The sequence below is a fragment of the Scomber japonicus genome, chromosome 2 (assembly GCF_027409825.1).
Source record: "Scomber japonicus isolate fScoJap1 chromosome 2, fScoJap1.pri, whole genome shotgun sequence".
NCBI lineage: Eukaryota > Metazoa > Chordata > Actinopteri > Scombriformes > Scombridae > Scomber > Scomber japonicus.
This window is the reverse complement of record NC_070579.1, coordinates 20,993,222-21,020,282: the sequence shown is the minus strand read 5'-3', so window position 1 is coordinate 21,020,282 and position 27,061 is coordinate 20,993,222. Positions and strand designations below refer to the sequence as shown.

At 37.7% G+C, this 27,061-nt stretch overlaps 3 protein-coding genes across 3 annotated transcripts in view; all 3 read left to right on the top strand.

Moving 5' to 3' along the window:
* Window positions 1-27,061, top strand: part of n4bp2 (NEDD4 binding protein 2) — a 102,856-nt gene that overhangs the window by 49,238 nt on the left and 26,557 nt on the right. The gene's annotated exons all lie outside the window — the stretch shown is intronic.
* On the top strand, window positions 5,519-12,286 carry LOC128365845 (intelectin-like). The gene is made up of 9 exons (XM_053326459.1): window positions 5,519-5,583; window positions 6,741-6,829; window positions 6,938-7,009; window positions 7,104-7,226; window positions 10,281-10,528; window positions 10,854-11,012; window positions 11,097-11,214; window positions 11,940-12,043; window positions 12,134-12,286. Exons 1-9 carry the CDS (start codon window positions 5,519-5,521, stop codon window positions 12,284-12,286), a joined length of 1,131 nt encoding a protein of 376 aa, XP_053182434.1.
* On the top strand, window positions 22,813-25,069 carry LOC128365838 (intelectin-like). Its single transcript, XM_053326446.1, has 5 exons — window positions 22,813-23,103; window positions 23,436-23,594; window positions 23,679-23,796; window positions 24,531-24,634; window positions 24,725-25,069. The coding sequence occupies exons 1-5, from the start codon at window positions 22,813-22,815 to the stop codon at window positions 24,875-24,877; spliced, it is 825 nt and encodes a 274-aa protein (XP_053182421.1). The 3' UTR covers window positions 24,878-25,069.

The window sequence follows — 27,061 nt, the reverse complement described above, 5'->3', positions numbered from 1 at the left end:
ATGTGCATTTCACTTTTGCAGATGAGCCAACATATACTCACCTACACACACAATTACATGAGCACAATACTTCACTTAGGCTAATAATAACTGTTCCATAGGCTATGCAACAAATCAAACATATTGCAAGCAAAAACCCTTCATTTTTACAAATGAGCCAGCATGCACTCACACACACATGCACGCACAATAACATTGCAACAATTACAACCCCACTTCATTTTTGCTAACTATTAGGCTATGTGTCGCCTTGCCTGTCGCTTTGTGTGCTGTCTACTAAGCTGCGCATTGGATATATATGGTGTGATTTTGTTACATTGTATCAAAATGAAAGATATGGGGGGGGGGGTCTTGGTGTCGCACCATCCCCATTAATTTTACCACCAGATGTCACTCTAGAGCAGCGTCATGTGCGTTACGTTCAAGTGTTCATTAGCCTACATAATTATTCTCAATTTTTAGAGGCCCCCCCCCCCATGGTGGAGGCCCTGGGGCTGTAGCCCAGGTTAGCCTGTTCATTAATGCACCCCTGCGTTCAGGGTAAAGAAATATATATATAATCACTGTACAGTACAAGCGTTTTTTGATCTGATGCCCTAATCAATAGGGCTACATCTTTGGTCAGTGCCTTTCGAAAATGTCATAAAACACAGGTGCAAAAATGATTCACATGTCTGTTTTTCTGTCTGATTCCACTGTGGTTAAGATCTGGTTACACAAAAGGCTTGGAAAGTGTTAGAGAAAGAGAAGATTTCCTTCAGTGACAACTCTTTGTCTACTCATTTATATACCCACGAGTTTTAAAACAAAGTCACACCACTGACATGTTTGATCCTGACTGATGACGATCTACTCAAATGGTTGCTGGATGTTCTTAACAGTTATAAATGTATTTATAACTAGCTTTTAGGCAACATCATTGACAAATAAGTGATGCTGTTGTTTTTCTTGGAGGACAATTTCGCTACAGGCTGATCAGTGTGGAAAGTAAACTATGTTCCATTCTTTCTGTGTCTTGTGTGTACATAGGTATTTCACACATAGCAACCTTTTTGGTATGTGACCCTTTAAAATGACCCTCATCATGTAAATTGATGAGATGTGAACAGTTTGACGAAAGGCTTTGAAATGAAGGATTTTACTTTTTTGATTGATTTTGACTGACTTTTTAAAGACCTGAAAACTATCCAATATGAAAAAGGAAAAAACGAGGAAAATCCATGGCATATTTCTCTTTGAATTTCCTTTTTTCATTGATCATAGTGCAACCACTTGGAGCAGTGTTGACCAGTGCTTTTGAATCGTAACCCCTTAAAATTAAACACTGTGAGTCTTCTTTAAACTTCTCATCTTATTTTATTTGAAATTGTTGAGGCCCAAAGAAATATAAATAATAATATTTCACAAAAAGAAAAATGATTAAAAATGTTTGCAGCACAATATTCTTTTCTGTACCATGAATAGTCTTGTGACCATAATCTGACTGAACAAATAAAAAAGATGATTTCCACAACATAACACCATAGACAGCATAGACATATAAATAGTGAAAATGTGCATTTTTATCTGTATGTATTGACTGATGGATTTACTTTGACCTTGCACATACTGCCTTTTCTCCTCTGATCCAATAAGTGAAGTTTTTCTGTCCGAAAGACCTTATAATCCCCTTTGGTCTCTTTGGGGACATCGGATCAGGTTGTTGCATTGTTTCCTACAATAATCCCGGCACTCCAAAGGGAGAGGCTCCTGGTCTCAGCATTATTACAGATATATGAAGAACACATCTAACACAGATTTAGTCCGGGCTTACGATCGTCTATAAGCACAAAACTCTCACATAAATTGTCCAATCCTTTATATCTTCTATGTTCATGAATGCTCAGAGCTAGTCTGAGAACTGAACACTGTGTGACTGTGTGTGTTTTATTTATGAGTGAATTCAAGTCAATGAATCTGAATGTTTCCGGCAGAAAAATGAATTAGGTCAGATAAGATGAGTGAACCAGTCAAGACTGAGAAAGTGAAAACAGCAAGGAGGGGTAGGAAGGAGAGAAAGTGAACCATAAACTATGAATAAAAGAAGGCAGAAGCACTTGAAGAATTTAGTGTGAAATATGGACAAAATAATTAAAGGAAGCTATAGGAGTGAAGTGAGAAGACACAGTTATTTAGCACAATACTTTATTAATAAGAAGTAAATATTTCCAGAGGAGATCAGCAGTCTGTGCAGCTGTGGGTGCACAGCTGGCTGCCGATTCTTATTCTTGTGAAGAAGTTGAATTATTAGTGTGAGGCATCAGAGAAGCTGCCACCAACTCTTATAGTGTCCTTCAAGCATCTAAAAATAGATCAGACTCACACACTCACACAGAAGTCAATGTTTGTACTAGTCAGAAAATGATAAATTCAAGAGAACAGTGAAATCTAGTGGTGGGAATCAGACATTGCATTCACTGAGTTCAGTAGAATAACACAAAACTTGTATTTGTGTACATAAGTGCAATTTATGAGAAATAAAAATAACATTGTTATAAATTAAACAAGAATCATAAAGAATGCATCAGTGACACCTGTGTCACTTAGAGTTTCCTGGTCAAAGAGCAAAATTTGTCATTAATATTGACACAACATAAGAGAGAGTATTCTGCCATGGAAAGTCACAAATTTTGCAATTGTCACAATAATCCCAAAAACTGCTGTAGTTGATTATTAACAAACACAAGAACTTTAAGAGATTTGGTGGCTCAACATGTAAATTCACATAACCATCACAGATATCTATATATTAACTGTCTGATAAACTCAGTTGAGAAAGATCTCAGGACTAGACGCCCTTTGAACCGTTACGCCCTGTCACACTACAACTACAACTTGATCACCAATGGTACAGTAAATACAGTCTTTTTGTAATTTAAAACTCATGTAAATTATTCACCCTCTGTTTCATAGAGCATACACTGATGTGTTATCCTGCATCAAAATCACTAGAGATGACAAAATTCACACCTTATGTCTTTCTGTGCTGCAGAGAACTGATTCATTATCAGTGAGGCATTGATGTGGGGCAGTAAATTCAACTATTACCTCTTTGAATTAATTTTAGGTTATTGTAATGATTTAGTCACTTTGTTTCACTTAAGACTCCTGTTCACATACACTGACAATGGACATAGTGAAGTAGGAAATGTCTTATGACCAGTAATTCAACTTTAAAAAAAAAATAATATTTGCATGTTCATATATTCTGGATTCTTTAAAAAGTGAGAAGCAATAGATTTAATCCAAAGTGAAAAATACTTACAATACTATTTTTCTATACTTAAATTATACTTTTAGTGTGTTAAAAGTTTAGACAAGTACATCTCTACTTGTCAATCAGTTCTAAGGATTCACATCTGCTTAAGAATCCAAGCTAATAAATCATGCTCACTTACCACTGACACACAACCATCAGTCTGTACTATCATCAAAGTGACCAAAACAATATTTACCAATAAGTAAACATACATACAGCATACAACATTGGTTAAGTATCTAGACACATTCAAGCATGAATCCTAAACCATTTAACTGCAGCAATATAAAGACAAAATGACTCACATCAATTACAAATAATCATTGATAATATGATTAAAGTCCTCACACGTGCTCAGGCCTGCTGCCAAACAGAGCAGTGGAAAGGGGGAAGAGTAGCAGGCAATCAGTTGAGGGTGAGTTCAGGTGAAAATGGGTGGGTCCATCTCTAGGAAATAGAAAAGGAGTGAGGACTTGGCTTTTTACAACAACATCCTTATCTGTGTTTGTCACGTTTGTTTTGATACACAACAGAAAGTAGTACCAGTAACATATATTGTTGTTATCAGTAAACCTTGCTCCTACAGTTCATTTCAATTAGGAGAGACTCAACTAAAGGAGACACTTAGAGAGTAATTCAATTTAGTTTATATGACGTATAGTGTAGACAATAGAGATATTTGAGGAGAAGTTTGTGAGAAGTTTTTGGTGATTAGACATCATGGTTTTCAGGGAGATTGGATGTAAGATTAGTTTTTGATACACAGTTATAAGATGCAGGAAATCCAAAGAAACCTGAGTGCCAATGTCACAATAAACACGGCCTTTCATAATTTAAAACTACTGTAAATTATTCACAAACAAATTACAAATAGAAACATGTATTACCTCTGTGTTTTAGATTTTAGTCATTGTAATGATGTTATCACTTTGAGCCTGTATTGTGTTCCTACCATGTAATTTTCCACACCATGTAATCTCATGTAACAGAACCAGTGATTCTCTTTGTGTGATCTCCAGACAGAACAGACACAATACTACAGTAAAACAGTCATTTGTATTAAACAAGAGGTTCACGATGTTTCAAGTCTGCTTTAAAACAATATCCAAATGTCCATATAAACACTGAAACTGGTGTTTTCTTACTCCAATAACCCCTAAACTGATTTCATTGTAAGTAATTGGGGAACATATTCACAGTCCTTGATCTGTGCAAACATGCACACCAAAGTTTATCTGAAGTTAATATTAGAATATGACAGTCTGAACTAATCAGAGGTGATAGCAGTGGCTGAAGATCTGCATGAATGAGATGGGGAGCAGGACTGTGATCCATTGGAAGGACCCATAGATGCTGTATCTGATGATCACTGGACTTGAGGAGGGTTGCAGAGAAAGGAACACCTTTAAAAGTTTGAGAGCAACTTTTAAGAGCAATTGGCTAACAGGGGTTGTGGTTGTTTTAACTGAAAGCATGAAGGCCCTCCGTCAGCGGGAACAGAAAGAGTGAACAAATAAATGGAGAAGCATGAAGATATCTTCTTTATTGCTAAGCTTTATGTGGACAATTTATTGCAGTCAGTAAGTCATAAATTTCAGAGGAAAAGGAAGTTTAGTGAAAACAACTAAATAAGATCATTATGTTTTCCGTGGCTTGAGTGGTGTATAATTATAATAATAATAACAAACACTGATTAAATATTAAACATTTTGCACTTTGAGCCAAGTGACGTCAACTGAGATTAAAGAAAGGACATACAGTTGTTGTGAAGTAAAGTATGATTGAGCATTGACCACATCACATCTTACTGCTATCAACACAGTTCAGAAATAGATGCTTCAAAAACTTGATGCTGGTTCTGAAACTTGTCCTTTTTTAATATCTCTGCAAAAAATACATGAATGTAAAAGTGGAAAGGACATTACATAAAGACAATATTTAATATGTCTAGGAAATAGAAAAGGAGTGAGGACTTGGCTTTTTACAACAACATCCTTATCTGTGTTTGTCACGTTTGTTTTGATACACAACACAAAGTAGTACCAGTAACATATATTGTTGTTATCAGTAAGCCTTGCTCCTACAGTTCATTTCAATTAGGAGAGACTCAACTGAAGGAGACACTTAGAGAGTAATTCAATTTAGTTTATATGACGTATAGTGTAGACCATAGAGATATTTGAGGAGAAGTTTGTGAGAAGTTTTTGGTGATTAGACATCATGGTTTTCAGGGAGATATCTGTACAGGAACTTCCACCTGAGACACTAGTGGTGGTGGTGAAGAGGTGAGACCACTGGCTGAAGGTCTACATGGATGAGATGTGGAGCAGGACTCTGATGAGCTCAGTGGAAGGACCCACAGAGGAGGGTTGCAGAGACAAGAGCAGTTATAAAAGTTTGTCAGCAAAAACAAGAGCCATTTATTGCAGTCAGTAAGCCAAAAAAAATGCAGGGGAAAAGGAAGTTTAATGAAAGCAACAAAATAAGATAACACAATAAGATTAGATTATTATAATCTAACAAACATTGATTAAACATGAAATATTTTGCACTTTGAGCCAAGAGAGTATGATTGAGCATTGACCACATCACATCTTACTGCTATCAACACAGCTCAGAAATAGATGCATCAATAACATGTCCTAACACTCCTGTCATTTGACAAACAATGTCAGGCCTGGACGTTCTTCAAAGCAGGACAGGATTTACATCAGAGGGTCACAGGACAGCTAATGAGGACAGACAGCAAGAAGAAATGTATACTGTATATAAATACAGTTATAATGAAGAAAAAGCAAAAAGGGATTGGATGTAAGATTAGTTTTTGATACAGTTATAAGATGCAGGAAATGCATGAGTGCCAATGTCACAAAAAACACAGCCTTTCATAATTTAAAACTATATAGTGATATGTTTGATTGATTTTTTGTTAGCATGGAACAATTTCTAATGAGGAGTGATTTTGAAAGGGTTCAGAAGCTTTAATTACAATAACGGATTTACTAATGTAATTACGTTAAGTCATTACTAGGATCAAATGTTGCCAGATTGCAGGAAATCCTCCATAAGTGTGAAACTTTGATTTTCATTTTAGTTATTTAAAGAATAGGTTCACAGTTTTTCAGGATTGAAAAAAAAATTGAAATGAATAAATAAATTGAGTTAGGTCAGGTCAAGTGGATATCTTACAAAGTTTGTCCTTTTAGTACAAAATTCCTTCTTTCTGTTTCTCTTTCCTGTTGTTTATTTAAACATGATTGTATATACATACCTACATGGTGACTTATTACAGTGAATCAGTTTTACGAACATTTTTAACTATATTGCTACTATAAAGAAGCACTCAGTCATGTGCACAAGTTATTCAGTCACCTGCAGTTGTAAATGTTAATAAATTACTAATAAACACCCAACAGCCGTGGTGTGTTTTCTGTCCATAAAGGATAAAAGCTCAGCCAGCACTCTCAGAGACTTCAATTTCAAGCCTGACTTCTGTGCTGAATATAGAGCTACATGAAAATACAAAGGAGTGTTGGTACTGGAAGAGGATTTCCTACAATGAATAATATACTCTAACAGCTACAAAAGAGGTTCTTTGATGTTTATGTCTAATGTATTTATTATGTTTTTTCCCCACAGACATGTTATATCATATTCTTTTGCTGTTGGTGGTTTTGGTGTCAGTGGAGCATGAATCCTTTGCAGCTCCAGGTAAATACACACATGATATTTCCTACATATGCTCATGTACTGTGCTTTGCAACAGTATACCAATGTTATCTAACTTCATCCAACTAATTTTCAGTAAATGAGGAGCTCACCCACCTCACCAGGACCAACTCTGAACATTTGGATAAACTGAGGAACAGATCCAGTTATGTTGCAAGGAGCTGTAAAGAGATCAGGGACCGATATAATGCACATGAAGGTAAGCTGGCATTACCTGCAGGAAAAATGTATCAATGCAGTACTTTGCAAAGGAAAATTAAGAATTGAATTCAAGTTTAATACATTAAATGTGCTGCAGTCCCCTCAAACACATTCTGTTCAAATATCAGAATATCATATTCAGAAGGAGTTTGGTTAGAGCTCTCCATGACTTTAGATGCATAATGTACCTTGATGAAGGTAATATGGGATATTTTAGAGCTATGGGCTCGATGTTATTGGGGGGGGTTCTGCTGGGTTTGCCTGGGAGGGGACCACCAGTCGGGTGTTCTTGGGCTATGTTTTGCACTTCAAATTTTCACATGGTTTCGGATACATTAAACCACTGGCTAGACATTACCTACTTCTCATATGGATAATAAGATAACAAAGTTTACCTCCTGGAATTTAAACGGGCTAGGGTCCTATAAAAAGAGACACAAGACACTGGATTATTTAAAACAAAAACAGTCAGATGTGATTATGCTTCAAGAGACTCATTTGCTAGAGAGAGATGCAGCTAGAATATGTGGTAGATGGATAAGCTTCTTTTATCATAATTGCCACAACAAAAAACAAAGAGGGGTATCTATACTATTTTCCAAAAGTGTAGATGTAAGGGTGGAGAGAAAATTCAGAGACAGCGAGGGGCGCATCCTAGGACTTCTGGTTAATCTTTCTGGCCAAATGGTGATATTATATGCTCCAAATGAAGAAGACCCAGACTTCTTTCTCAACATCAAAAAAATTCTTCTGGATTTTGGAGACTTCCCAGTCATAATAGGAGGCGATTTTAATCAACTTCTTGACGCTTTCTTAGACAAATCCAAACCCTCCAAAACTGTGAATGCAATCAACTTGCTCTGTAGACAAAACGGCTTGCATGATATATGGAGGTTACTTAATCCAACTGCTTGAGATTATACGTTTTTCTCCAACAGACACTCCGTTTACTCCCGTATTGATTATTTCTTAATTACACATTCCTTAATTGCTAACAAAGGGGCCTGTAGCATAGGAGCGATAGCTATCTATGATCACGCTCCTGTGGGTCTTGTGGCCACATAGGAAGCAAGACTGAAAGAACTATAACATGGCTAATGAACATTAGTATTCTGCAGGACAAGAGGACATGTGAGGACCTCAAAAAACACATTATTATGTTCTTTGAGACTAATAAAGACAGTAGCCTACTAAACAAATATATGTTTGGGATGCCTTCAAAGCTTACATGAGGGGGGTTCTGATTCAGGAATCTGCCATCTCAAAGAAGCTTGATCAGGAAAAAACCCATAGATATGAGGAAGAAATCAAAAGACTGGGGAAACAATTTTGGACTAAACCCACCGATTCCTGCCTCTCATATTTAGTCAGAGCTAAATATGAGCTTAATAAAATATTTTCCAAAAAGGCTGAATATTCTCACTTAAGACTCAAGTAAAAATGGTATGAGTCAGGTGATAAAGCTGGGAACTCTTGGCTAGTCAGCTAAAGGCCAGAGAAGCCTCTTGTCAGATTGCAGGGGTCAAAGACAAAAAGGGCAGACTGGTCACCACTCAGAGGGAGATCAACCTAACCTTTAAAAATTTTACGACGAACTGTACTCCTCAGATGGAGAACTAGATACAGATAAAACTACATTTTTTTTTGAGCATTTAAATTTACCTAAAATGTCTGAAGAGGACATGCAATGCCTGGACCGACCAATAACAATTAAAGAACTACAGGACACAATTAAGACATTACCAAACGGCAAAACCCTTGGTATCAATGGAATACCCTGCAAATTTTATAAAAACTGAACAACTCGCCCCTGAACTACTCAAGACCTTTACAGCAGCCATTGAGGGAAATGAGCTCCCACCTTCAATGACGAGGCGGTTATTTCAGTAATTCTGAAAAAGGGGAAAGACCCACAGGAATGCGGGAGCTACCGCCCCATTTCACTTCTGTGCTGTGATGAAAAATTGCTCACAAAATTATTGGCGATAAGAGTCAACTGCATTATAAAATCTATTATTCACCCGGACCAAGTAGGATTTGTCGCAAATCATCCGATAACCTTAGACACCTTTTACATATAATGTGGAATGCCAATCTTCCAATCTCAGTCATGACCCTGTCCCTCGATGCCGAAAAGGCATTTGACCGAGTTGGTTGGGTGTTGTTGTGGGTGACTTGCAGCTTAGCTGGCACCGGCGTCCACAAGCCTTCTCCTCACCTTGTTAAATGACTGCCGCTGGGATGATACCTTGGACGTGTAGTCAGGGAATATAGAAACTCTATCGCCGTGGTAGTTGAGCGGTGCATGTTGACGGCTGAGCCTGAGGATATTAACCACGTTGCGGTTGTTGTGGACCTTGGCAATGATTATACGTGGCTGCTCATTAGCCTGGGGCTTGGGTCTCAGTCTGCGGTGGGCTCGGTCTATTTTGGGGATCAGCCGTTGAGCCTGCAAGAGCGACCATCCAAGTCACACACTTTAGCTCTGAGGAACCCGTTAGCCGCCTATAGCTCGTTGTCCGCAGTCGTGAGAGCCTCGCCTATGTCGTCCATGCGATGTATTCTTTTTGCAAGGTGGACACAGGCATGCTTCAATTGAGTTGAGGCGCCCCTCCATTGACTTCTTCAAATCATCCATGAGTTTCGAAACTTTGGCTAGCTCAACTCCCTGATTAGTGATGGCAGCTAGGATAGCCTCATTGCTAGCAGTATGTGTGGTAGTCTGAGACGCTGTTTTTTGGCTTTGGCTTTCGTCCTTCTTCGGTTTCATGATGACAAACAGGAACTGATAGGTTGCAGTACAAGTCAGATGGCAGAAAAGTGAAAATAAAATACAGCAGTGTTAATTTTAAAGGAGTGGAGGAGACAACACGGAGCTCAGGCAAAACACGACTACTCCATCACTGCACACTAGGCCCCCCCCCCCCCCCCGATGGGATTTATATTTAAGATTTATATTTAAATGTAATATTTCGGTTTAGTATTTGGGTTTATATCTTACATAAATCAAAGCAGATGACCTTTATTTCAACCTTTATTGTAATATTTTCAGATGGGTTGTACTACCTGACAACTGCTAACGGCATGGTCTATCAGACTTTCTGTGATATGACTACTGCGGGAGGCGGCTGGACTCTGGTGGCAAGTGTCCATGAGAACAGCGTTTATGGAAAATGCACAGTGGGCGACCGCTGGTCCAGCCAACAGGGCAACAATGCTAACAGACCAGATGGAGATGGGAACTGGTCCAATAGAAACACCTTTGGAACAGCAGAGAGCGCCACTTCAGATGATTTTAAGGTACTGGCACGGACACACAGCACACAACATTATTTGCAATGGAAAGTGAAAGCAGAGTTGCTATATGCCGCCATTGGTGCTTAACTGCACTGTCTGCAAGCCAGATACTCTACGTTACCACGTGGACCCAGTTTTTGACTCATTACTCACGTGTTGGTCAGATAACTGTGTTTTCTACTGTGCCCGGTTAGTGTCTGTTCACTCTCAGAGGTACAGCAAGTCTCAAGATGTAACAATGAGCACTGTCTGTCATTTCCTCATTTAAAAACTGAAATATGATCCAAAGCACAATTAGAGTTGTGATAATAGTATTGCATTTTCACAGAATCCAGGTTACTATGATATAGTAGCAGAAGACATGTCTGTATGGCACGTTCCCAACACCTTCCCACTGGAGCACTGGAACCAGGCAGCCATCCTCCGCTACCACACTAACAACCGCTTCCTCCGTCTGTATGGGGGGAACCTCTTTAAGCTCTTCAAGGTAACTTGGTCAGCAAGAAAGCAATTGTAAAGTAATGTTGGACTACAGGAACTTCTTTCTCTTAATAACATGCTTTTGTTTTAGCGATATCCAGTGAGATACAACGTTGGCTCGTGCAGCAACAGAGGGCCAGCTATTCCCATTGTGTATGATCATGGAGACAGAGCGTCCACCAGAAACTTATACGGAGCCAATTCAAGAAGTAAGGAGCTTATCTGTAAAGAATGAAGCTGTTTTACCATCATTATTGTATATCAATTGTTGTTAAAGTTATTTATAGGAGAAAAAGTGATTAAGTAGAATCAGGGAAAACAGATAATGTATTTAAAATTTATTTATTGCCATTTTGTTAGATATTTCCGTGGATGGTTTTCAGAGGCAGTAGAAGTGAGCTTTTGAGACAAAGACAAGCAAAAGTTTGAATAATAATAGTAAAGTTTAAATTGGGGGCCTAAAGTAACAAAACATTTATAAAACTTTGAAACCAATCATATGTAATTACATTTTCCTACAGTTCATTACATTAATTGTATTCATCAAAGGAATAGTTTAGGAAAACATGCTTGGTTTCTTGTTGAGAGTGAGATGAGAAAGTTGATACCACTAATATCAGAGTATGGGACTGTAGACAGGAAATGATTAGCCTATCTTAGCATAAAGACTTGAAACGGGGAAGCAGCTGGCCTAGCTCTCATCAAAGTTTTTAAATGAAACTTTTCATCTATTTTGTTTAACTGGTCCAAAGAGCAATGAGCAGTGAACCTATTCCTTATTAATAGAAATAAATGGTTGATGGTGAATCTTGAATTTTAAAATTGTTAGGCAGCTAAAACAAGTTTTTGTATGAGAGTTATCAGAAATGGTTTCTGTGTTTCACAAAGTAATAATAGTAAGTAGTAATTCAGTTTCTTTTCTGTTTTATGAAAGGGGAATTTGAAGCAGGTTTCATCTCCTTCAGAGCAATAAACTATGAACGTGCAGCCATGGCTATCTGCTCTGGGGTTAAACCAACTGGATGCAACACTGAACATGTGGGTCTGAATCCATCATTGCATTTCTGCATTATATAATGTATGTGTAATGTTATACAGTGCATCCATATTGTATGTTTCTATCTCTAGTACTGCATAGGAGGAGGTGGATACTTCCCTGAAGGACACCCTAGACAGTGTGGAGACTTCCCCGCATTTGACTGGAACAGGGTGGGACAGTCACAACATTGGAGCGCCTCCAAAGAGATGACTGAGGCGGCTGTTTTACTGTTCTACCGCTGATGGCAAAACCACATCATAGCTGTCTGAAAATTACATGAAATGAAGCCACACACCAACAAATGACACTACTGAACTTCATATTCAAATAAATTGGAAGATTTTGAGAGTGGACGGTTATGTTGGTCTGATGGTCCAGCATTTCAACAAATTATCCAAATTAAGGAATAAAGTACATTATCATAACTGGACTCCAGGAATTCATGTACAAGCTTTTTCCTATCTGATGACCCAATGAAGAGGACAACATCAACTATCTGTTTTGTTAGCAACTAGAACTTGCTTGTTGTCCTGCTGATCTCATTCTTCATGCATGTTATCAGTATATCCATGAATCTCCTTTTCTCCATGTTGTAATTTTGCTTTGTCTGGCTATTCTGTATTCACAATATCTACTGTACTGTATGTCTGAGAAAGAGACCCCTCCTCTGTTGTTCTGCCTGAGGTTTCTTCCATTTTTCTTCCATTGCCATTAAAGGTTTTTGTTTCTTTATATAAATCAAGTGTCTAATGATTAAGTTATTCTGTACAGACTGTAAAGCCTCCCTTAATTTGCAAATTTAGCATTTGTGATATTAGGCTATACAAATAAAACTGACTTAAGTTGACTCTATAATAACGTCACACTAGCGTCTCATTTGCTCAACAACTCGTATGGCTGCCACAGGGCTTGAATGTCCATCTCACTCCAGTCTGGACTCAAATCTCCATAATATAACAATTGAATGGATTAATAGCAAGTATTTACAGCAGCAGGACTGTTTATGTAAGATTTACTGAAAATAAAGAACATTGCTTATGTTTATTGTAATAAAGAAATCCAACAATGGACCTTAGTAATGTATTATTTTCATGGGATTCATTGACAATAATAAAATTATAGAATTTAGTCTTGTGACCATAATCTGACTGAACAAATACAATAGATGATTTCCACAACATAACACCATAGACAGCATAGACATATAATATATATCTTAATGAGTGAAAATGTGCATTTTTATCTACGTTTCTGTCCGAAAATAGCTTATAATCCCCTTTGGTCCCTTTGGTGACATCGGATCAGGTTGTTGCATTGTTTCCTACTCCAAAGGGAGAGGCTCCTGGTCTCAGCATTATTACAGATATATGAAGAACACATCTAACACAGATTTAGTCCGGGTTTACCATCGTCTATAAGCACAAAACTCTCACATAAATTGTCCAATCCTTTATATCTTCTATGTTCATGAATGCTCAGAGCTAGTCTGAGAACTGAACACTGTGTGACTGTGTGTGTTTTATTTATGAGTTTGTGAATTCAAGTCAATGAATGTGAATGTTTCCGGCAGAAAAATGAATTAGGTCAGATAAGATGAGTGAACCAGTCAAGACTGAGAAAGTGAAAACAGCAAGGAGGGGTAGGAAGGAGATAAAGTGAACCATGAACTATGAATAAAAGAAGGCAGAAGCACTTGAGGAATTTAGTGTGAAATATGGAAAAAATAATTAAAGGAAGCTATAGGAGTGAGAAGTAGAAGACACAGTTATTTAGCACAATACTTTATTAATAAGAAGTAAATATTTCCAGAGGAGATCAGCAGTCGGTGCAGCTGTGGGTGCACAGCTTGTGAAGAAGTTGAATTATCAGTGTTAGCGTCAGAGAAACTGCCACCAACTCTTACAGTGTCCTTCAAGCATCTAAAAATAGATCAGACTCACACACTCACACAGAAGTCAATGTTTGTACTAGTCAGAAAATGATAAATTCAAGAGAACAGTGAAATCTAGTGGTGGGAAGCAGACATTGCATTCACTGAGTTCAGTAGAATAACACAAAACTTGTATTTGTGTATATAAGTGCAATTTATGAGAAATAAAAATAGTTATAAATTGTTATAAATTAAACAAGAATCATAAAGAATGCATCAGTGACACCTGTGTCACTTAGAGTTTCCTGTCAAAGAGCAAAATGTGTCATCAATATTGACACAACATAAAAGAGAGTATTGTGCAATGGAAGTCGCAAATTTTGCAACTATCACAGTAATCCCAAAAAACTGCTGTAGTTGATTATTAACAAACACAAGAACTTTAGGAGATTTGGTGGCTCAACATGTAAATTCACATAACCATCACAGATATCTATATATTAACTGTCTGATAAACTCAGTTGAGAAAGATCTCAGGACTAGACGCCCTTTGAACCGTTACGCCCTGTCACACTACAACTACAACTTGATCACCAATGGTACAGTAAATACAGTCTTTTTGTAATTTAAAACTCATGTAAATTATTCACCCTCTGTTTCATAGAGCATACACTGATGTGTTATCCTGCATCAAAATCACTAGAGATGACAAAATTCACACCTTATGTCTTTCTGTGCTGCAGAGAACTGATTCATTATCAGTGAGGCATTGATGTGGGGCAGTAAATTCAACTAGTACCTCTTTGAATTAATTTTAGGTTATTGTAATGTTTTAGTCACTTTGTTTCACTTAAGACTCCTGTTCACATACACTGAGAATGGACATAGTGAAGTAGGAAATGTCTTATGACCAGTAATTAAACCTTTTTAAAAATAACTTAAAATATTTGCATGTTCATATATTCTGGATTCTTTAAAAAGTGAGAAGCAATAGATTCAATCCAAAGTGAAAAATACTTACAATACTATTTTTCTATACTTAAATTATACTTTTAATGTGTTAAAAGTTTAGACAAGTACATTTCTACTTGTCAATCAGTTCTAAGGATTCACATCTGCTTAAGAATCCAAGCTAATAAATCATGCTCACTTACCACTGACACACAACCATCAGTCTGTACTATCATCAAAGTGACCAAAACAATATTTACCAATAAGTAAACATACATACAGCATACAACATTGGTTAAGTATCTAGACACATTCAAGCATGAATCCTAAACCATTTAACTGCAGCAATATAAAGACAAAATGACTCACATCAATTACGAATAATCATTGATAATATGATTAAAGTCCTCACATGTGCTCAGGCCTGCTGCCAAACAGAGCAATGGAAAGGCGGAAGATATCAAGAGTAGCAGGCAATCAGTTGAGGGTGAGTTCAGGTGAAAATGGGTGGGTCCATGTCTAGGAAATAGAAAAGGGATGAGGACTTGGCTTTTTACAACAACATCCTTATCTGTGTTAGTCACGGTTGTTTTGATACACAACACAAAGTAGTACCAGTAACATATATTGTTGTTATCAGTAACTCTTGCTCCTACAGTTCATTTCAATTAGGAGAGACTCAACTGAAGGAGACACTGAGAGAGTAATTCAATTTAGTTTATTTGACGTATAGTGTAGACCATGGAGATATTTGAGGAGAAGTTTGTGAGAAGTTTTTGGTGATTAGACATCATGGTTTTCAGGGAGATTGGATGTAAGATTAGTTTTTGATACACTGTTATAAGATGCAGGAAATCCAAAGAAACCTGAGTGTCAATGTCACAATAAACACGGCCTTTCATAATTTAAAACTACTGTAAATGATTCATAAACAAATTACAAATAGAAACATGTATTACCTCTTTGTTTTACATTTTAGTCATTGTAATGATGTTATCACTTTGAGCCTGTATTGTACCATGTAATTTTCCACACCATGTAATCTCATGTAACAGAACCAGTGAACCAGTTCTGCTTGTGTGATCTCCAGACAGAACAGACATTATACTACAGTAAAACAGTCATTTGTATTAAACAAGAGGTTCATGATGTTTCAACTCTGCTTTAAAACAATATCCAAATGTCCATATAAACACTGAAACTGGTGTTTTCTTACTCCAATAATAACCCCTAAACTGATTTTATTGTAAGTGATTGTGGAAAATATTCACAGTCCTTGATCTGTGCAAACATGCACACCAAAGTTTATCTGAAGTTAATATGAGAATATGACAGTCTGAGTTAATCAGAGGTGATAGCAGTGGCTGAAGATCTGCATGAATGAGATGGGGAGCAGGACTGTGATCCAGTGGAAGGACCCATAGATGCTGTATCTGATGATCACTGGACTTGAGGAGGGTTGCAGAGAGAGGAACACTTTTAAAAGTTTGAAAGCAACTTTTAAGAGCAATTGGCTAACAGGGGCTGTGGTTGTTTTAACTGAAAGCATGAAGGCCCTCTGTCAGCGTGAACAGAAAGAGTGAATAAATAAATGGAGAAGCATGAAGATATCTTCTTTATTGCTAAGCTTTCAGGGGAAAAGGAAGTTTAGTGAAAACAACTAAATAAGATCATTATGTTTTCCATGGTGGCCTGAGTGGTGTATTATTAGAATCTAACAAACACTGATTAAATATTCAACATTTTGCACTTTGAGCCAAGTGATGTCAACTGAGACTAAAGAAAGGACATAAAGTTGTTGTGGAGTAAAGTATGATCGAGCATTGACCACATCACATCTTACTGCTATCAACACAGCTCAGAAATAGAGGCTCCAAAAACTTGATGCTGGTTCTGAAACTTGTCCTTTTTTAATATCTCAGCAAAAAATACATGAATGTAAAAGTGGAAAGGACATTACATGAAGACAATATTTAATATGTCTAGGAAATAGAAAAGGAGTGAGGACTTGGCTTTTTACAACAATATCCTTATCTGTGTTAGTCACGTTTGTTTTGATACACAACACAAAGTAGTACCAGTAACATATATTGTTGTTATCAGAAACCTTGCACCTACAGTTTATTTCAATTAGGAGAGACTCAAATGAAGGAGACACTTAGAGAGTAATTCAATTTAGTTTATTTGACGTATAGTGTAGACAATAGAGATATTTGAGGAGAAGTTTGTGAGAAGTTTTTGGTGATTAGACATCATGGTTTTCAGGGAGATATCTGTACAGGAACATCCCCCTGAGACACTAGTGGTGGTGGTGAAGAGGTGAGACCACTGGCTGAAGGTCTACATGGATGAGATGTGGAGCAGGACTCTGATGAGCTCAGTGGAAGGACCCACAGAGGAGGGTTAAAGAGACAAGAACAGTTATAAAAGTTTGTCAGCAACAACAAGAGCCATTTATTGCAGTCAGTAAGTCATAAATTCCAGGGGAAAAGGAAGTTTAGTGAAAGCAACAAAATAAGATAACATGATAAGATTTTGCACTTTGAACCAAAAGAGTGTGATTGAGCATTGACCACATCACATCTTTCTACTATCAACACAGCTCAGAAATAGATGCATCAATAACATGCCCTAAGCTTTCAGGGGAAAAGGAAGTTTAGTGAAAACAACTAAATAAGATCATTATGTTTTCCATGGTGGTCTGAGTGGTGTATTATTATAATCTAACAAACACTGATTAAATATTCAACATTTTGCACTTTGAGCCAAGTGACGTCAGATTAAAGTAAGGACATACAGTTGTTGTGAAGTAAAGTATGATCGAGCATTGACCACATCACATCTTACTGCTATTAACACAGTTCAGAAATAGATGCTCCAAAAACTTGATGCTGGTTCTGAAACTTGTCCTTTTTTTAATATCTCAGCAAAAAATACATGAATGTAAAAGTGGAAAGGACATTACATAAAGACAATATTTAATATTGGGAGAATGGTACTCTGGAAATTGAAAAATTCTAAATTTTGGTCAATATGTTCAGAAGCTTTAATTACAATAATGGATTGATAATGTAACTAATGTAACTACTAAGATCAAATGTTGCCAGATTGCGGGAAATCCTCCATCAGTGTGAAACTTTGATTTTCATTTTAGTTATTTAAAGGATAGGTTCACAGTTTTTCAGGACAAGAAAAAATAATAATTGAAATGAATAAATAAATTGAGTTAGGCCAGGTCAAGTGGATATCTTACAAAGTTTGTCCTTTTAGTACAAAATTCCTTCTTTCTGTTTCTCTTTCCTGTTGTTTATTTAAACATGATTGTATATACATACCTACATGGTGACTTATTACAGTGACTCAGTTTTACGAACATTTTTAACTATATTGCTACTATAAAGAAGCACTCAGTCATGTGCACAAGTTATTCAGTCACCTGCAGTTGTAAATGTTAATAAATTACTAATAAAGACCCAACAGCCGTGGTGTGTTTTCTGTCCATAAAGGATAAAAGCTCAGCCAGCACTCTCAGAGACTTCAATTTCAGATTGCAACAGTAAGCCTGACTTCTGTGCTGAATATAGAGCTACATGAAAATACAAAGGAGTGTTGGTACTGGAAGAGGATTTCCTACAATGAATAATATACTCTAACAGCTACAAAAGAGGTTCTTTGATGTTTATGTCTAATGTATTTATTATGTTTTTTTCCCCACAGACATGTTATATAATATTATTTTGCTGTTGGTGGTTTTGGTGTCAGTGGAGCATGAATCCTTTGCAGCACCAGGTAAATACACGCATGATATTTACTACATATGCTCATGTACTGTGCTTTGCAACAGTACACCAATGTTATCTAACTTTATCCAACTAATTTTCAGTAAATGAGGAGCTCACCCACCTCATCAGGACCAACTCTGAACATTTGGAGAAACTGAAGAACAGATCCAGTTATGTTGCAAGGAGCTGTAAAGAGATCAGGGACCGATATAATGCACATGAAGGTAAGATGGCATTATCTGCAGGAGAAATGTATCAATGCAGTACTTTGCAAAGGAAATTTAAGAATTGAATTCAAGTTTAATACATTAAATGTGCTGCAGTCCCCTCGAACGCATTCTGTTCAATTATCAGAATATCATATTCAGAAGGAGTTTGGTTAGAGCTCTCCATGACTTTAGATGCATAATGTTCTTGTGTCTTTTTTAAATAGATTTTATTCATGAGTTTTGCATTTTCACAACATGGAGAACAAAATAGACAGAGCGACAAAACATAACATACTGAAATAATGGAGAAAAACAAACAAACAAAAAAAGCAGAAAACACACTGCCAGCTCACAATAAAAATGCATATGCATGTCAATCCATGCAATTACGAAAATGTCCCTAGGTGAATTGAGTGTCAGGGGTTGAGTCCATGTAACTAAGACAGAGAGGTCAAGGAAGGTCAGGAAAAAAACTGAACCAAGTAGATGACAGCACATTACGATACAATGCAATACAGCATAATACAAAATAGTCCAATTAAATTAGGTCCCAGTGAGACACTTCTCATTCTGGGAAGGAGGGAAGCTACGTTCTAATGGGTTTGCCTGGGAGGGGACCACGAGTCGGGTGTTCTTGGGCTATGTTTTGCACTTCAAATTTTCACATGGTTTTGGATACATTAAACCACTGGCTAAACATTACCTACTTATCATATGGATAATAAGAAAACAAAGTTTACCTCCTGGAATTTAAACGGGCTAGGGTCCTATAAAAAGAGACGCAAGACACTGTATTATTTAAAACAAAAACAGTCAGATGTGATTATGCTTCAAGAGACTCATTTGCTAAAGAGAGATACAGCTGGAATATGTGGTAGATGGATAAGCTTATGTTATCATAATTGCCACAACAAAAAACAAAGAGGGGTGTCTATACTATTTTCCAAAAGTGGAGACGTAAGGGTGGAGAGAAAATTCAGAGACAGCGAGGGGCGCATCCTAGGACTTCTGGTTAATCTTTCTGGCCAAATGGTGATATTATATGCTCCAAATGAAGAAGACCCAGACTTCTTTCTCAACATCAAAAAAATTCTTCTGGATTTTGGAGACTTCCCAGTCATACTAGGAGGCGATTTTAATCAACTTCTTGACACTTTGTTAGACAAATCCAAACCCGGAATACCCAGACCCTCCAAAACTGTGAATGCAATCAAGTCGCTCTGTAGACAAAACGGCTTGCATGATATATGGAGGTTACTTAATCCAACTGCTTGAGATTATACGTTTTTCTCCAACAGACACTCCGTTTACTCCCGTATTGATTATTTCTTAATTACACATTCCTTAATTGCTAACAAAGGGGCCTGTAGTATAGGAGCGATAGCTATCTCTGATCACGCTCCTGTGGGTCTTGTGGCCACATTAGGAAGCAAGACTGAAAGAACTAAAACATGGCGAAAGAACATTAGTATTCTGCAGGACAAAAGGACACGTTAATATGTTCTTTGAGACTAATAAAGACAGTACTAAACAAATCTATGTTTGGGATGGTTTCAAAGCCTACATGAGGGGGGTTCTGATTCAGGAATCTGCCATCTCTAAGAAGTTGATCAGGAAAAAACCCATAGATATGAGGAAGAAATCAAAAGACTGGGGAAACAATTTTGGACTAAACCCACCGATTCCTCATACTTAGTCAGAGCTAAATATGAGCTTAATAAAATATTTTCCAAAAAGGCTGAATATTCTCTCTTAAGACTCAAGCAAAAATGGTATGAGTCAGGTGATAAAACTCCTGGCTAGTCAGCTAAAGGCCAGAGAAGCCTCTTGTCAGATTGCAGGGGTCAAAGAAAAAAAAAGGGCAGACTGGTCACCATTCAGAGGGAGATCAACCTAACCTTTAAATTTTTTTACGAAGAACTGTACTCCTCAGATGGAGAACTAGATACAGATAAAACTAAATATTTTTTTGAGCATTTAAATTTACCTAAAATGCCTAAAGAGGACATGCAATGGCTGGACCAACCAATAACAATTAAAGAACTACAGGACACAATTAAGACATCACCAAACGGCAAAACCCTGGGTATCGATGGAATATCCTGAAAATTTTATGAAGCGTTCGCTGAACAACTCGCCCCTGAACTACTCAACTTTACAGCAGCTATTGAGGGAAACGAGCTCCCACCTTAAATGACCGAGGCGGTTATTTCAGTAATTCTGAAAAAGGGGAAAGACCCACAGGAATGCGGGAGCTACCACTCCATTTCACTTCTGTGCTGTGATGAAAAATTGCTCACGAAATTATTGGCGATAAGAGTCAACTGCATTATAAAATCTATTACTCACCCAGACCAAGTAGGATTTGCCGCAAACCATCCCATCTTCCAATCTCAGTCGTGACCCTGTCCCTCGATGCCGAAAAGGCCTTCGACCGAGTTGGTTGGGACTATTTGAACTACACTCTTTAAACATTCGACTTTGGTAATTGGTTCCGGGACATTATCAAACTTATATATAAACATCCCAACTCAATGGTGACTACCAATGGTCTGAGGTCAGTCCCTTTTCAGGTCAGCAGGGGGCGAAACAGGGCTGCCCCCTCTCCCCACTATTGTTCATCATAGCCCTCGAACCATTGGTGGAGACAATTAGAGGTCATAAGGCTATAAAAGGAGTGAGATTGGGGCATCAGGAACACAAATTCCTAATTTTTGCTGATGACATATTGGTCCTAATATCACACCCCCAAGAATCTATTCCCCCACTACTTGATACTGTCAACAAATGCTCTGATATCTTGGGATATAAGGTGAATTGGATCAAATCGGAAGTAATGCCTCTATCAAAACATTGTAAAAAAAAAAGATCTTCAGGAATGGAGATTCCAATGGATCCACAAAAATATGAAATATCTGGGCATTCTACTTAACTCTTGACTGGTTAACATGATTGAGGATAATTTTGACCCCTTGTTGCAGAAGATTCAGCTTCTCTTCAAGGGCTGGGATAAGCTTTTAATCTCCTTGTGGGGCTGTCTCCAAGTTATAAAAATGGTGGTCACCCCCATGTTGATCTACCCCCTATGTATGCTATGCTGTATGTATGCTAAATTTGAGTCACAACCCGCCTTACCATCAGATATAGATGAACAAGCTGAATTTATACCTATCTGATAGGCATTTTATTTTATTCATTTCATTTCATTCATTTATTTTAGTATTTTATATACATGTATATGTGTGTGTATGTGTATGTGTGTACATTTTGTATTTATATATATATATAAAAAAGTGTCCGTGTTGTTGTGGGTGACTTGCAGCTTAGCTGGACAGCGCAGGGAGCACCTGGCACCGGCGTCCACAAGCCTTCTCCTCATGTTGTTAAATGATTGCCGCTGGGATGATACCTTGGACGTGTAGTCAGGGAATATAGAAACTCTATCGCCGTGGTAGTTGAGCGATGCATGTTGACGGCTGAGCCTGAGGATATTAACCACGTCGCGGTTGATGTGGACCTTGGCAATGATTATATGTGGCCGCTCATTAGCCTGGGGCTTGGGTCTCAGGCTGCGGCGGGCTCGGTCTATTTTGACGGGCTTGCTGAAGTTGTCTTTGCCTGTAATATACGGTTTCCGCAGTCGCGAGAGCCCTGCCCATGTCGTCCATGCGACGTTGAGCTTCGTGGTATTCTTTTTGTAAGGTGGACACAGGCATGCTTCAATTGAGTTGAGGCACCCCTCCATTGACTTCTTCAAATCATCCACGAGTTTCGAAACTATGGCTAGCTCAACTCCCTGATTAGTGATGGCAGCTAGGATAGCCTCGTTGCTAGCAGTATATGCGTGGTAGTCTGAGACGCTTTGGCTTTCATCCTCCTTCGGTTTCATGAAGCCAAACAGGAACTGATAGGTTGCAGTACAAATCAGACGGCAGAAAAGTGAAAATAAAATACAGATGCAGTGGACCTTTATTTCAACCTATATTATAACATTTTCAGATGGATTGTACTACCTGACAACTGCTAACGGCATGGTCTATCAGACTTTCTGTGATATGACTACTGCGGGAGGCGGCTGGACTCTGGTGGCAAGTGTCCATGAGAACAGCGTTTATGGAAAATGCACAGTGGGCGACCGCTGGTCCAGCCAACAGGGCAACAATGCTAACATACCAGATGGAGATGGGAACTGGTCCAATAGAAACACCTTTGGAACAGCAGAGAGTGCCACTTCAGATGATTTTAAGGTACTGGCACAGACACACAGCACACAACATTATTTGCAATGGAACAGTGAAAGCAGAGTTGCTGCATGCTGCCATTGGTGCTTAACTGCACTGTCTGCAAGTCAGATAATCTACTTTACTTAAGAGATACGTGGACCCAGTTTTTATGACTCATTAGTCACTAGTTGGTCAAAAGTGTTTTCTACTGTGCCCGGTCAGTGTCTATTCACTCTCAGAGGTACAGCAAGTCTCAAGATGTAACAATGAGCACTGTCTGTCATTTCCTCATTTAAAAACTGAAATATGATCCAAAGCACAATTAGAGTTGTGATAATAGTATTGCATTTTCACAGAATCCAGGTTACTATGATATAGTAGCAGAAGACATGTCTGTGTGGCACGTTCCCAACACCTTCCCACTGGAGCACTGGAACCTGGCAGCCATCCTCCGCTACCACACTAACAACCGCTTCCTCCGTCTGTACGGGGGGAACCTCTTTAAGCTCTTCAAGGTAACTTGGTTAGCAAGGAAGCAATTGGAAAATAATGTTGGACTACAGGAACTTCTTTCTCTTTATAACATGCTTTTGTTTTAGCAATATCCAGTGAGATACAACGTTGGCTCGTGCAGCAACAGAGGGCCAGCTATTCCCATTGTGTATGATCATGGAGACAGAGAGTCCACCAGAAACTTATATGGAGCCAATGCAAGAAGTAAGGAGCTTATCTGTGAAGCTGTTTCACCATCATTATTGTGTATCAGTTGTTGTTACAGTTATTTATGGGAGAAAAAGTGATTAAGTAGAATCAGGGAAAGCAAATAATGTATTTAAAATAATCTCTCTGCTTTCCACCAGTTGCCATTTTGTTAGTTATTTCAGTGGATGGTTTTCAGAGGCAGTAGAAGTGAGCTTTTGAGACACAGACAAGCAAAAGTTTGAATAATAATAGTAAAGTTTAAATTGGGGGCCTAAAGTAACAAAACATTTATAAAACTTTGGAACCAATCATATGTAATTACATTTTCCTACAGTTCATTACATTAATTGTATTCATCAAAGGAATAGTTTAGGAAAACATGCTTGGTTTCTTGTTGAGAGTGAGATGAGAAAGTTGATACCACTAATATCAGAGTATGGGACTGTAGACAGGAAATGATTAGCCTAGCTTAGCATAAAGACTTGAAACGGGGGGAAGCAGCTGGCCTAGCTCTCATCAAAGTTTTTAAATGAAACTTTTCATCTATTTTGTTTAACTGGTCCAAAGAGCAATGAGCAGTGAACCTTTTCCTTATTAATAGAAATAAATGGTTGATGGTGAATCTTGAATTTTAAAATTGTTAGGCAGCTAAAAGAAGTTTTTGTATGATAGTTATCAGAAATGGTTTCTGTGTTTCACAAAGTAATAATAGTAAGTAGTAATTCAGTTTCTTTTCTGTTTTGTGAAAGGGGAATTTGAAGCAGGTTTCATCACCTTCAGAGCAATAAACAATGAACGTGCAGCCATGGCTTTCTGCTCTGGGGTTAAACCAACTGGATGCCACACAGAACATGTGGGTCTGAATCCATCATTGCATTTCTGCATTATATAATGTATGTGTAATATTTTACAGTGCATCCATATTGTTTGTTTCTGTCTCCAGTACTGCATAGGAGGAGGTGGATACTTCCCTGAAGGAAACCCTAGACAGTGTGGAGACTTCCCATCATTTGACTGGGACGGAGTGGGACAGTCACAACATTGGAGCGCCTCCAAAGAGATGACTGAGGCGGCTGTTTTACTCTTCTACCGCTGATGGCAAAACCACATCATAGCTGTCTGAAAATTACATTTTTGGATGGATAAAAAAAGTCTGTTTCTGTATTGTAGCCTTGCATTTACACACAAAACAGACCTGGTACTGCTGATACTGGTACTGAGTGTAATTTGAAATGAAGCCACACACCAACAAATGACACTACTGAACTTCATATTCAAATAATTTGGAAGATTTTGAGAGTGGGCAGTTATGTTGGTCTGACGGTCCAGTATTTCAACAAATTGTCCAAATTAAGGAATTAAGTACATTATCATAACTGGACTCCAGGAATTCATGTACAAACTTTTTCCTATCTGATGACCCAATGACGAGGACAACATCAACTATCTGTGTTGTTAGCAGCTAGAACTTCCTTATTGTCCTGCTGATCTCATTGTTCATGCATGTTATCAGTCTATCCATAAATTTCCTTTGTCTGAGAAAGAGACCCCTCCTCTGTTGTTCTGCATGAGGTTTCTTACATTTTTTTGCCATTAAAGGTTTTTGTTTCTTTATGTAAATGAAGTGTCTAATGATTAAGTTATTCTGTACAGACTGTAAAGCCTCCCTTAATTTGTAAATTTAGCATTTGTGATATTAGGCTATACAAATAAAATGGACTTAAGTTGACTCTATAATAACATCACACTAGCGTCTCAATTGCTCAACAACTCGTATGGCTGCCACAGGGCTTGAATGTCCATCTCACTCCAGTCTGGACTCAAATCTCCATAATATAACAATTGAATGGATTAATAGCAAGTATTTACAGCAGCAGGACTGTTTATGTAAGATTTACTGAAAATAAAGAACATTGCTTATGTTTATTGTAATAAAGAAATCCAACAATGGACCTTAGTAATGTATTCTTTTCATGGGATTCATTGACAATAATAAAATTATAGAATTTAGTCTTGTGACCATAATCTGACTGAACAAATACAATAGATGATTTCCACAACATAACACCATAGACAGCATAGACATATAATATATATCTTAATAAGTGAAAATGTGCATTTTTATCTACGTTTCTGTCCGAAATAGCTTATAATCCCCTTTGGTCCCTTTGGTGACATCGGATCAGGTTGTTGCATTGTTTCCTACTCCAAAGGGAGAGGCTCCTGGTCTCAGCATTATTACAGATATATGAAGAACACATCTAACACAGATTTAGTCCGGGCTTACGATCGTCTATAAGCACAAAACTCTCACATAAATTGTCCAATCCTTTATATCTTCTATGTTCATGAATGCTCAGAGCTAGTCTGAGAACTGAACACTGTGTGACTGTGTGTGTTTTATTTATGAGTTTGTGAATTCAAGTCAATGAATCTGAATGTTTCCGGCAGAAAAATGAATTAGGTCAGATAAGATGAGTGAACCACTCAAGACTGAGAAAGTGAAAACAGCAAGGAGGGGTAGGAAGGAGAGAAAGTGAACCATAAACTATGAATAAAAGAAGGCAGAAGCACTTGAGGAATTTACTGTGAAATATAGACAAAATAATTAAAAGAAGCTATAGGAGTGAAGTGAGAAGACACAGTTATTTAGCACAATACTTTATTAATAAGAAGTAAATATTTCCAGAGGAGATCAGCAGTCTGTGCAGCTGTGGGTGCACAGCTGGCTGCCGATTCTTATTCTTGTGAAGAAGTTGAATTATTAGTGTGAGCGTCAGAGAAACTGCCACCAACTCTTACAGTGTCCTTCAAGCATCTAAAAATAGATCAGACTCACACACACTCACACAGAAGTCAATGTTTGTACTAGTCAGAAAATGATAAATTCAAGAGAACAGTGAAATCTAGTGGTGGGAATCAGACATTGCATCACTGAGTTCAGTAGAATAACACAAAACTTGTATTTGTGTACATAAGTGCAATTTATGAGAAATAAAAATAACATTGTTATAAATTAAACAAGAATCATAAAGAATGCATCAGTGACACCTGTGTCACTTAGAGTTTCCTGGTCAAAGAGCAAAATTTGTCATCAATATTGACACAACATAAAAGAGAGTATTGTGCAATGGAAGTCGCAAATTTTGCAACTATCACAATAGTCCCAAAAAACTGCTGTAGTTGATTATTAACAAACACAAGAACTTTAAGAGATTTGGTGGCTCAACATGTAAATTCACATAACCATCACAGATATCTATATATTAACTGTCTGATA

What these genes read in the sequence shown, in the direction of transcription:
- LOC128365838 (XM_053326446.1), top strand. Translation starts at nt 22,813, where the DNA reads ATGCAGTGGACCTTTATTTCAACCTATATTATAACATTTTCAGATGGA. An exon ending in ACCTCTTTAAGCTCTTCAAG is followed by an intron (nt 23,595 to 23,678) that starts GTAACTTGGTTA and finishes CTTTTGTTTTAG; the next exon opens with CAATATCCAGTGAGATACAA. An exon ending in CTGGATGCCACACAGAACAT is followed by an intron (nt 24,635 to 24,724) that starts GTGGGTCTGAAT and finishes TTCTGTCTCCAG; the next exon opens with TACTGCATAGGAGGAGGTGG.
- LOC128365845 (XM_053326459.1), top strand. Translation starts at nt 5,519, where the DNA reads ATGGTTTTCAGGGAGATATCTGTACAGGAACTTCCACCTGAGACACTA. An exon ending in CCACTTCAGATGATTTTAAG is followed by an intron (nt 10,529 to 10,853) that starts GTACTGGCACGG and finishes GCATTTTCACAG; the next exon opens with AATCCAGGTTACTATGATAT. An exon ending in ATACGGAGCCAATTCAAGAA is followed by an intron (nt 11,215 to 11,939) that starts GTAAGGAGCTTA and finishes GTTTTATGAAAG; the next exon opens with GGGAATTTGAAGCAGGTTTC.